At 41.3% G+C, this 11334-nt stretch overlaps 1 protein-coding gene across 1 annotated transcript; it reads right to left on the bottom strand.

Annotated features, from left to right (window-relative positions):
* Positions 1–1761: 1761 nt before the first annotated feature.
* Positions 1762–9976, bottom strand: lyl1 (LYL1 basic helix-loop-helix family member). Its single transcript, XM_079334590.1, has 4 exons — positions 9553–9976; positions 6460–7529; positions 4019–4116; positions 1762–3281 (listed from the first exon to the last, which is right to left on the bottom strand). The coding sequence occupies exons 2-4, from the start codon at positions 7167–7169 to the stop codon at positions 2740–2742; spliced, it is 1350 nt and encodes a 449-aa protein (XP_079190716.1). The 5' UTR covers positions 7170–7529; positions 9553–9976; the 3' UTR covers positions 1762–2739.
* Positions 9977–11334: the final 1358 nt, after the last annotated feature.

The following is an 11334-nucleotide window of genomic DNA, read 5'->3' as shown; positions in this document are numbered from 1 at the left end:
CGAGTTAGACGGTGTCCTCCTTCGCACCTGTCTCACGTTATAGAGGCGCAACAGTGTCTAACAAGCTGACGTAACGTCCTGATGTCAGGTAGCCATCCTGCTGCTCTTGCTCTGCACTGAACAGCAGAACCAAGTTAATGGTGGAACAATTCGTCCAAAGCGCTCAGGAGGTGATTGAACCCAGATAAAAGGAGCTTGACGAGTGTTGATATTTGACATTTGTCGTGAGGCAGCTTGTGTAAGAGCAGGATCCTGAACTCACCTCCATGGAATGTAGTCTTTTTAATTGCACTTCTGTTTTCCTGCTTTGACATGTCTGCTGATATAATTTGTTTTCTGCTTTCTCCTGTGACGCATCCGACTTTGACACCAGCAAGAATATCTCATCTACAAATAATTTAATATTTATTAACCCTTTCAACACAATAAATCACCTGAGTTGATGCAAATAACAGGCAAAACAGTTTGAGAATAGTTCAGTGCTCAGTGCTGTTATCGTGTCAGTGGTTTGATAGTGAGGCAGAGAAGGGACAGAAAAGTCTGGCACAGTTGTGAAAGCTCTTCTTCCTGTGGTGTGGTCCTGTACCCGGGTGCACCAAGGGTTCCCAGAGCGTCCTCGTGCCTGAACTCTTTTTCTGTCCCCCCCCACCGTTCCCTTTCATTGGTGCAGCAGACGCCACCCCACACATACACCTTCACCCCTCCCCTCTTTTTTTAGCCGTCAATGAGAAAGCTCTAACCGTACACGTTTCCTGGACACCCAATAGAGCCTCGCACACAGCCAGAGGTGCAACAGCAGCACCAGTGCACAGCTGCAACATACCCCCAACATCTCACTCATATACCCCCCCCCTCCCCCCTCCCATACTGAACCCCATCTCTAACCGCTTCCCACATCCGCCCTGACCTTCCTCACAACCGCACATCTACAACTGTTACTGTTACATAAATCTTATGTTGTTGGTTTTTTTTTACCACATCCACTCGCATAGACACATATGGTATGGACCGACACAAGAAGCCCAGTTTGGTTTGCTTGTGGTTTACACACACGCCTTTTTTAATGTCGCTCTCTACGGTGGCCCTGAGAGCTCAATCTGATGTTTCAAAACCTAATACCAAAAAGCTGCAACAACAAACTGTTTCTAGGAGACACTAAAGACACTTCTGGCACGCATGTCATTACCATAGTTTGTGACTAATAAAGTGGTTGATCCAGCACCAGCAAGTTTTTGAAAATGAGTAGAATTGTAAATATTTAGTTGGAAAAAGAAAATCCTTTGTGTTCAAGCTGGTCAGATTGAACACAAATTGTGCCAGTATTTTGTCTATTTGTTCAAAAATGTTTTGAAGTTGCCTTCTGTTAAGCTCTCAGGACCTTCAAAACATTTGGGAAGACATTATTCTTATTTTTAACTCATAAATGTAGCAGTCTTTGTTACTTCTTTAAAAATACAGAGTACTGGCACCTTTACCGGAAAATATTAATGCTAACAAATATGCATGACAAATAAAATCTAGTCATGTGATTTATGTTATTCCAATATGCATAATGACTACTTCAGATACTTATAAACGCTCGTACTTTTGAAAAACACAAGATGTTATTCTAAACTTTGGTGCTGAGATCAGTTTCTTCCGCCGCCGAAAACAGATCCGATCAAAACTCCTTAGAAAACCTGCTGCTCAGTAAAACCATGAAGTCAAAGTATTTTCTTTTTGTTCCAGGGCTAAAGATGTCACAGTAAAGGCAGCCAACAGTTTGCTTTATGTTACATCACCATTTATTAATGCTTTCTTACGCCTTCTTGGCCCAAAGTTCAGTATTACCCTTCGTTCTGGTTTGAAACATATAAAACAAACTAACTCTGGCTTTGGTTCAAACATTATGACGTGCAGTGAGAAGTCCCTTTTCTTGGTCTTTGAGCAGTTCACATTTGAAGTGTTTTACCAGCTTCCCTATCTCCATCAACAATTCAATGTTCTTCTGCACAGAACAATATGAGGGGTCATGAATGTTCCTTAAACATTTGACAAACTTGGCAAAACATTTGGAATATGTTGAGAAATCATGCTGACACAGAGCAGCGTGTGGAGAGCAAGAAGAGGATGTCAAATAAGGAACAGCAAACTTAAACACACTTTATTTCTGTCTGTTACGTGTGTCACAATGTCAGGGCGGGACCACCGGCGCTGCTTCTCTGACCATCAGAACGGCAGGAACAGAAAAACGTTCAAGCTTGCATAAATGTAAATGCATTAACATCATTTCTCCGCAGGTGAAATAGTTTGTGTCACTGTTCGTCTCTTCGCTCAGGTGAAGCAGGCTTTTCATTATTATGTGTATTTGAAAGCTGCATTATGAGACTAAAGAAATCTTTTTACGAGTCTGCAGACAGAGGGGCGGTTACAAAACACATCTTCTTACATAAATCCAGCCTGAAAAAATCTTCTTCGATTTTTAGGAACTGATTTTGTTTTCTTTATAATGGATCCTTATGATCATTCCTAGACTTAAATTACTTTTTTTCCTGAAACACAACAAAGTCTGCAAAAACCAGAAAGCACAAATATTGCCAAAATGCCCTCACTCAATTATTCACACGAAAAGGGATTTATTGGTGAAACCCTGTGTGGCTGAAAACAGAATCACCGGCTCATCCGTCAGTGACTGTAGCCGACAGTGTGACCTGAAAACTCCCAGCTACAGTACACCTCTCTGTCCGCTGTCTTACGGTGTCACCGCTCATCATTTGTCGACGCCACCATCCTTATCTGACCCTTAACTTTTCCCAGAATGCCGTTGGTCACCAAAGAGGTCTTTACCCTACAGTTTTCCTCACTGTCTGTGTCACCATAGCAACTGGATGTAGCTGGGGAGTTAGCCAGAGCGATGACTGAGTCTGTCGAGTCTCTGTCTCTGTGCACGGTCGCCAAGGCGGGGTGGTCGGAGGATGGCGGCTGAGGAGGAGTGTGGCTCTGAAAGAGAGGGTTCTGTTTGCTCCTGTCTGACCCTGCCGTCGTGCTTTCATCCTCCTCCTCCTCCTCCTCCTCCTCGGCTGAGTCCTTGCTCTTGTCCTCGGCCTGATCGTTGAGCAGAGTGACCAAGAAGTTGATGTACTTGACAGCTAGACGTAGGATTTCGTTCTTGCTGAGCTTTTTGTCGTGCGGGTGTGTAGGAATGAGTTTTCTCAGCTCGGAGAAAGCTCCGTTCACGTTCTGCTGCCGCCATCGCTCACGGCTGTTGGTGAAGACGCGGCGAGCAAGTTTCTGAGGGGGGCCTGGAAGAGACACATTAACAGATTAAGACTCACGGTGGAAGTGTCAGAGTGTATGTGAGGAGGCATCAGTATACATTTCAGTCTGTTTTATAAACAGTTCAAAACTGACGGCAGAACCTTTTTAAAAAAATTATACTTGTCTTGCCGTATTAGCATACAACGTTGGCGATGTTGGCGCTTAAGTTTGTACTGGTTCATGCACTGAAAGGTAATACTGCTACTGGTAATGAAACAGTAGTGCATCAATGTAAAGTCCCACTTTCTGCACCTGTTTCATATTTTATAAAAACTTTTAAGTTTCTGAAATTATTAGAAAGGTTTTTAAAAAAGCCTGCAAATCCAAGTGAGATGTAGCTGGACAGACAAGAAAACAGAAAAAATAAAAAGAGTCTGGATGGTAGCTGCCATGCATTAGCTTTTACTGTCTGAAGATCCATTTATACGACCTACATGTATCTAGGCCACGTTTTTCAGCCTTTATGTCTCCTTTAAGAACTACAGGGGGTCGGGTTAGGGCTCAAACCCACAGACAGTCTAAAGGTGTTTGAAAGTGGAGACACAGACGAGCTCATTGTTGCTGTCGTTTTTCAATAGAAATAAAAAAGGCAGGACAGTTCTTGTGTCCTTTACATATTAACACCTATTCCATAAACTGTAGGCACCAACTTCAATCTTTGCTGACATTAACTTTGACTGGATGGATATCTGATTCTGTATTCGTTCACGCAGAAACTCACATTCACTGATTTCCATCTCAAAGTGTGACGAGGGTCTCCTTTTGATCCTGCTGCTGCTGATGACCCCATAGTTTCCTGCTGGGTGACCCAGGTAAGAACTGTAGATAAAAAAATGTGTGAATATGTGAGATTTCTGCAGCAGCACTCACAACCAACAAGGGTCTGAATCCCCGATTAACTTAACACGTTAGGTTCAGTCCAGCGTCTTTCCCCTTGAACAGAGTACGAATCTTTAAGAGTGAATGGAGAAGTAAAGAGGACGATGGAGGCCTCTAACTGAGCTGTGATTGTGTTGGTGGCTGTAACTGAGTGTGCATGCAGAGTTTGAGCCTGGTCTCATTAAGTCCTCTTACACACTCGTTCTGCGTCAGGGAGGCGAACGAGATCAATGCTTCCTGCTACAAACAGAGCAAAGGGAAGCAAGGACAGAATGTTGTTCCCAAACCTCCATGACAGATGGTCAAACATAGACGTATTCCCTGTGAAAAAAGTCTTACTTTAACCCATGCTTGTTTATTACAGAAAGAAGCAGTGTAGACTTGTTGAAGTAGAGAACAGATGCACAGTGGGAGAGCTTTGAATATTCTGTCAATCAAGGCCGTTCTTCTTGCAGTTAAGAGGTGCTAATCCCGTCTTTCAAGCTTTCATCAGTTTGGGGACTAAATTAAGCCGCTCTGAAATCGGGCTGCATCGTTTCAGAAGTCATATCATCACATTGTTTGATGCTTAACACACCCATAAAACATCTCATGATGCAACTCTTACTCATAAACAAATATCCTTATGAGGAAATGTATGGTGAAAATGGTGAGGTGGCTTTCTAACAGCACACATCCTGCTGTCAGTTTTCTCATACTTGTGCAGTGTAGCCACAATTAATCACACAGGGAAGTCGTGAAATCCCACCAGTTGAGGTTTCCTATGAAACACAGACTCGCCATTTTTTCGCAACGAAGTGGCAGCATCATATGCCAGGAGAGGGTTTTGTGGTATTTTATTGTTAAGAGACCCACATCTGTTTGCAAGACGGGATAATGTCGGGCTAGTGTGGCGTTTATTGGTCATTCATTTTTTCAACGATTCCGTCTTGTAAATATTCATCCAGTTTTTTTAACTGGTCAAGAAGCAGATTGAACAAACATAATCATTCATACGAGGGTCTGATTTGAAGTTCAGTGTGACATGAGATATTTATATATATATATATATATATTTATATATATATATATATATATATAACAGCATATGCATCATGACCAAAAAATAATAAAAAACACATTTTTGGCCAGTGTTTATTATTGCTTGTGTAGTAGCAACTTACTTAATTTAAAATACCTGCGACCAAAGTTAGACCTGTCTGTAACTTTTACTCATCAAGACCAATTATTTTACAGAGAAAGACAAAAGAATCTTCCTTCTGCATAAACTAAGCACCTTTAAAGGCCTTTTAAAAAGATCTAACTTTAATCCCAGAAGAGGAACATCATTACATCACATTATACAACTTGCAACAAGAACACACACACACACACACACACACACACACACACACACACACACACACACACACAGGTCATTCCCAGACTTTGATGCGACCTGGAGTGTGTCCAAGAAAAAAAGATTCCCAAATGATTGTCCATCATGTTTGAATAAAAAGACAATGATCACATGCAAACTCACATTCAAACAAACAAAGAGCAAATGTTCAAGCACGCACGCACAAACAGGATCTTCAGACATGGACTAAAAAGAGATATCATAGTGAGAAGCTGCATGTAAAATAACAGCCCAAGCAGTTTGGGGTTCAGTGGTCATCTTGGCAGCGTCAGGGAAGTGAACTGACAACTCTCCAACAAACTGTCCTATATTCCAAACTCTGCTTCATACCAGGTCTTGGACCAGCAAAATTTCAGCTCACAAGCCAAGTCCTAACAAACGGACCCACTGCTATCCCCATTTTTCTGTATGTCCAGCACATGTTGAAAAATGGACAATAAAGATGACTTTGACTGAGGTAGAGGTCTCTGCATTCCATTAAATCAACACTTGGGCCTTCATGTCAAAAGTTTACAGATGGTTTCATCATTAAGGACACATTAACGTTAGCCTGCTAGCTCATACTGCACTTTGTTTAATGAAACACACCCCTTCAATATTCCACAATTACAATCGGGTACCCTCCTCTGATGAGCCTCCAATGTTTCTGTTTATTATTGTTGTGAAGTTGTTATTATGTAAATGTTTTGTTTTAGGTTTCTAAAAATGTGTTTAATGGTATTTTGTTCGTATTGTGCATGCAGAAGAAGACAATGATTGTTTTTTTTGTATTCTGTTATTTTTCGTGAGGTCAAAGATTTATTCAAATGTAGCACTCTAAGGACACTTTGTTCAATCCACACTCATGAAGTTAGTATTTTTGTACCGAATAAGTCCAATCTGACCTGGTGAAGAAGGAGTGTGCGGACAGGTACTGCTGAGGCATCAGGGGCCCCGGGGAAAGAGCTGAAGGGACTCCAGTGCCCACAGATGATCCAGAGGCTCCCGGGCTGGTCACAGGCACGTAGGTCAGCTGACTGCGGCGAATGTCCCCATGGGGCCCGTGCAGCAGGTTGGGGATTGGGTGGAGGGCGGTCAAAGGGGTATTTGGAAGCGGGTGAGGAGGCTTGCTGTGACCCAGGCTGATGACTGGAATATGTGGAGGAAGAGAAGAGGATGAAGAGAGGGAGGTGGTGGACGTTGGAGGAGGAAGAGGGCACAGGGAGGTCTTGGCTGGTGCAGGGAGGAGGGGAGGCGGGGACGAAAGAGTGGGAGACCTGTTGGCAGAAGCAGCAGGTGTTGTGGCGTTCCTTGGCTCTACTCGCTTCTCCTCCACCTCCTCCAGCTCCATCACGACAGACTCCGGTGCAGCAGGAGGCTCGGTGCTGCGGCTGTTTCTTGTGGCAGCAGAAACTTCAGCGTGTCCGTTGCGTGTCTCGTTGGCGAGGCCGGGGCTGCTAATCTCCTCTGGGGATGCTGAAGTCTTGTTGTGAAGGACTGGACTGCTCTGCTCCACGGAGGCACAGGATGGGGAGGAGATGCAGGAAGGTGAGGGGGAGCGAGGAAGGGTGGGGGGTGAAGCAGGTGGGCAGCTGGGGTTCAGCTTCTCCATCATGATGATAGTGCTTCTCCCGTTCCTCTCCGTGTTGAGTATTTTGTGTTGTAATGTTTGAGTTCGATTAAATCACCAAGTCCAACAGGACAGAGGGAGCCAACAGATCAAATGTTTCTTTTCTGTTTGTTGTCGTGTGGCCTCTCGGTGCAGTACGCAGCTGTGGGGGTTGTTGCAGTCTGATCTGGAGAGGATTTTTCTTACTGTACATCCTGAGCGGCAGACTCAAAGTTCTGAACGAGTCTCCAGTGGCTGCTCTGATTGAGACTCGATCTGTTTGTGTGTATTTGGAGGATGTGAGTCAAAATCCTTTCAAGCATTCGTAACGTGTCAGCGCTGAAGATTAGATTCATATCAAAGAGTCTGTTGAACAAAGAAGAAGAACAAATGAACTTTTGTTTATGTGTTAAAGACAACAAAGTTAGAGTTGTCAAGTTTTCATGTAACCTAACACAAATAGTTTCTAATGGAAGAATCCTATTACCATGACTAAACCAATCTCATCGTTCTTCACTTTACATGTTTAATAAGATACTCCCAGTGCTTCTGATGCCTGATTTTAAAGACCTTTAAGGCAGCAGGGGTTCTAAAGGCCTTTAAAATAATGATATATAAATGTTCAGTCTCCTCTCTGGTTGTCTGATTTGCCATGGAGACAGTATCAGTATTAAATTCAGCATGTTTTTAAAACAATCCAGAAAAACTCCTTCAACAAATTTTTACTAAAAAATCTAAATGTCTGAACACAAAACAAGTTTTAAATTGACTGGAATAAAGATGATGAGATGAACTCAATTAGTGTTCAGTAACAATTCTTGTCAACGTTACTTTTCATCCATTACTTAACTTGTATTTTTTTTTTTTTGTCAACAAAGTGTTTTATTTTAATTCCTGGTGATATAAGGATGCAAACCAGAGACCATCTGACTGTTAGTCAGCGGCAGGATTCACCACTCTATGTTTAGCACTTGTATATTTAAATTTCGGTGAAATTTATAATAAAGTCAAAATGACTCATAATCTCAAAATGTTTGAAGTTTGGAAAACTTTTAAGATGCCATAAATAGAAAACATTGAGATGACTTTTTTTAACTATCACATTAGATTGTTAGGATTGATTTTTACTGTTGACCCTGAAGCTGCATTTTATAATCTGGATAAGATTTGAAAGAAGTGATCCAGCTCTGAAGTGACGTTGACATGTTGGACATGGAGCTGCTCCTCCAGAGGGGGACGTTGGTTTTACTTTGCAGGGCTGACGACTTGTGATTTCTCATGTTTTGCAATCGCATCAAGTGTTCCTGTTTTGTTTGTTTCTGGTGATCATGACTTTATTTTGGACAGTTTCCTCTTTCACAGTAAAGTGGAGAGGACAGTCATGGGCATTGTGTTAAAGCTTTTTCTGACGTAGTCTTATATTAACTTTCACCTAAAGACACTCAGCTAAAACACGGTTTTAAATAAGTATTTAAAATGTTTCCTGGTAAATGACTGAGCACTGCAGGGTCTTTTTTTAAAAATCAGCTGAACCTTTGAGAGACATTTTGCAGTGACAGTTGAGAAAAGGAGGCATAATGACTGCACACACACAGTTTGTGTTGTTGTGAAGGTGATGCAGCATTAAGCTCTTCCTTTTTCTGTTGCAGCAGTAACATGCACACTTCTTCAGAATGAGCTATCTTAATGTTTGAAAATAAATATATTTGAAAGCTCTGATTAAAAACTTTGTTAATATTCAATTCAAACATTGATAATTGAAACATCAGCTTTGTAGGCCAGGTATGCTCACACACATAGTCTAACGTGAAATATCAGCAATAAACACAACATAAAGAAAGACTAATATGGACAAAAGTAAATAAGACAGCAGTTTTATTTTTTATTTCAGTGATTATTATCTTTGATTATTTCAGTCGCGTCTGATAAGTGAATTGTAGATTCAGTGATGTTTTATTTTAATGCCCTATATTTTGTGCATTCGGAAATTAAAATAGACAGAAGCTCTAGGGAGGGATTTGCAAATCAGCATCTGCTACATACACTATGAAACTTGCACTGGATGGCTGTTTCAGTTTCTCTCATATACTATAAATAAAACCCTTATCATTGAATACAGTTTGCAAAAATGTCAGTTAAAGCAATAAATGCTCCCACATACAACTACCTGATATAAAACGATGGCATTTCTACCTCTTTTTTTTTACAGCTAAATATAATTTAAACCTCTTTTAAACTAAATCTTTTCTCCAAATGAACATGACGTTTAGGACTGGATCACATTTCTATTCAGATAAAAAAAAAAGTGTAATTCAGTAACAATTGTTTTTAAATGAATGTATTTTAAACTCTGCAGACAAACAAAAAAAGGAATAAAACATCTACTCACTGACTGTCTGTGATGCAGACATCCATCAGAGTTCAAGTGGTCTGTGAACGCAACACATGTTGTATGTCTTCAGTGTTTGACTCCTGCTCCTCTCGCTCCTCCTCAGGTCGATCACGCCTCTGCAGCCTGTCAGCGTCACTCCGCCAGTCTTTCAATTTCTCACTTCAGAACTGGAGACGAACAGTCTGACAAGGCTGCTCACACTCACGTCACACTCTAAGAATAAATATTCCAAGTTCATTTATTAGATTCTTTTGTGAAGTTGCTCCTGTATGTGAACAAAGCGTGGAGATGGATGGTGAGGGTCTCTGCTGTCCCCCACGTCCTTATGTCATGATCACTTCTCTCTCTCTCTCTCTCTCTCTCTCTCTCTCTCTCTCTCTCTCTCTCTCTCTCTCGCTCATCGACTATCCTGTCAGTCTGTCCTTCCTTCTTTCACTTCTTACGCCAAGAAGACACAATGCTCCAGCCGGCTGCCAGTCTGAGGACTCCTCTGGTACTGGCAAATGTTAGGTGGGAGAGAGAGGAGGGGGGCGAGAGAGAAAGAGAGAGAGAGAGGGAACCATGTTGCAAGGAGAGTTTTCCGCTCCCTGCTGGACAAGAGGATGTGCTCGTACAATATGGCTGCTGCTGATAAGAGCCTCAAAGCTGCCTGTGGCCTGCAGATAAGGAACCTCCACCATCACCACCCCTCCTCCCCCCCTCTACCACCAATACCTACACACACACACACACACACACACACACACACACACACACACTCTCACCATTTTCATTACATGCACAAGTTTACGTCTACGTGCATTTGTGCACACGCACACACACACACACACACACACACACACACACACACACACACACACACACACACACACAGGTCTCCCAGACTTTGATGCGACCTGGAGTGTGTCCAAGAAAGAAAAATCCCCAAATGATTGTCCATCATGTTTGAATAAAAAGACAATGATCACATGCAAACTCACATTCAAACAAACAAAGAGCAAATGTTCAAACACATGTCAAAATATGTCATGTGCAATAACTTTAGATGTGCAAAGAAAATGTTTTCATGTGACTTATAGTGTTCATGTAACACTTCAAACCTGAATACAAATATTTATTTAGACTTTTTTTACTTTATAAAACCATGTCCACATAACCAACTATTGGTTATGTAGGTTCATTCTCTGATAGGCCCACTGCCCAACGGAACAGAGATTGCTTAATATGTAAATTATGTCATCTGAAACTACTGGATTGGTAGTGTTGTGGAACCAACGATTGGTTTTGTGGGCATGACGTGAACGTTATTGTTTTAGGAGATGCACAAAGTGAAATAACATGATAGACCTTCACTTCTACTCAGTCTTGTGTATTTAGACTTTTCTTCTAGAAAATATTTGAAATCCTGAAGGAAAAATGGATTATAAAAACATACAGTACTTATTCTCTTTTGATACTAAATAATTAAGTTTTTTGTTCTGAAAAAATGAGTTTAATCTCTTTATTTCTCCCTCTATTTATATTTATATCAGAAGTTTACCTCTCGTCTTCTTCTCTGAATCAATATCAATCAATATAAAGCTTTATTGCAGACACAGGTCTATATCATACATATAGCTACACATACAGCATGTTGTGTACGATATGTTATGTGGCACTAATGCAAGAAAAATATCAACAAAGCTTTTTAACTTTTTCAGTGTTTACCACTTTACATAATGAAGCCTTTTATGTATATACCAAATGATAATGTGTGTGTGTGTGTGTGTGTGTGTGTGT

This window comes from Symphodus melops (genome assembly GCF_947650265.1).
Source record: "Symphodus melops genome assembly, chromosome: 2".
Taxonomy (NCBI): Eukaryota; Metazoa; Chordata; class Actinopteri; order Labriformes; family Labridae; genus Symphodus; species Symphodus melops.
Note: the sequence above shows the minus strand (reverse complement) of the source record. Positions and strands in the feature narration are given on the sequence as shown.

Bases quoted from the DNA above. Each gene is read 5' to 3' on its own strand.
- lyl1 (XM_079334590.1), bottom strand. From the start codon at position 7,169: ATGATGGAGAAGCTGAACCCCAGCTGCCCACCTGCTTCACCCCCCACC. The intron at 4,117-6,459 runs GTCAGATTGGAC...TTTTATCTACAG, and splicing joins GCACACTCCTTCTTCACCAG to TTCTTACCTGGGTCACCCAG. The intron at 3,282-4,018 runs GTGAGTTTCTGC...TGTCTCTTCCAG, and splicing joins TGAGATGGAAATCAGTGAAT to GCCCCCCTCAGAAACTTGCT.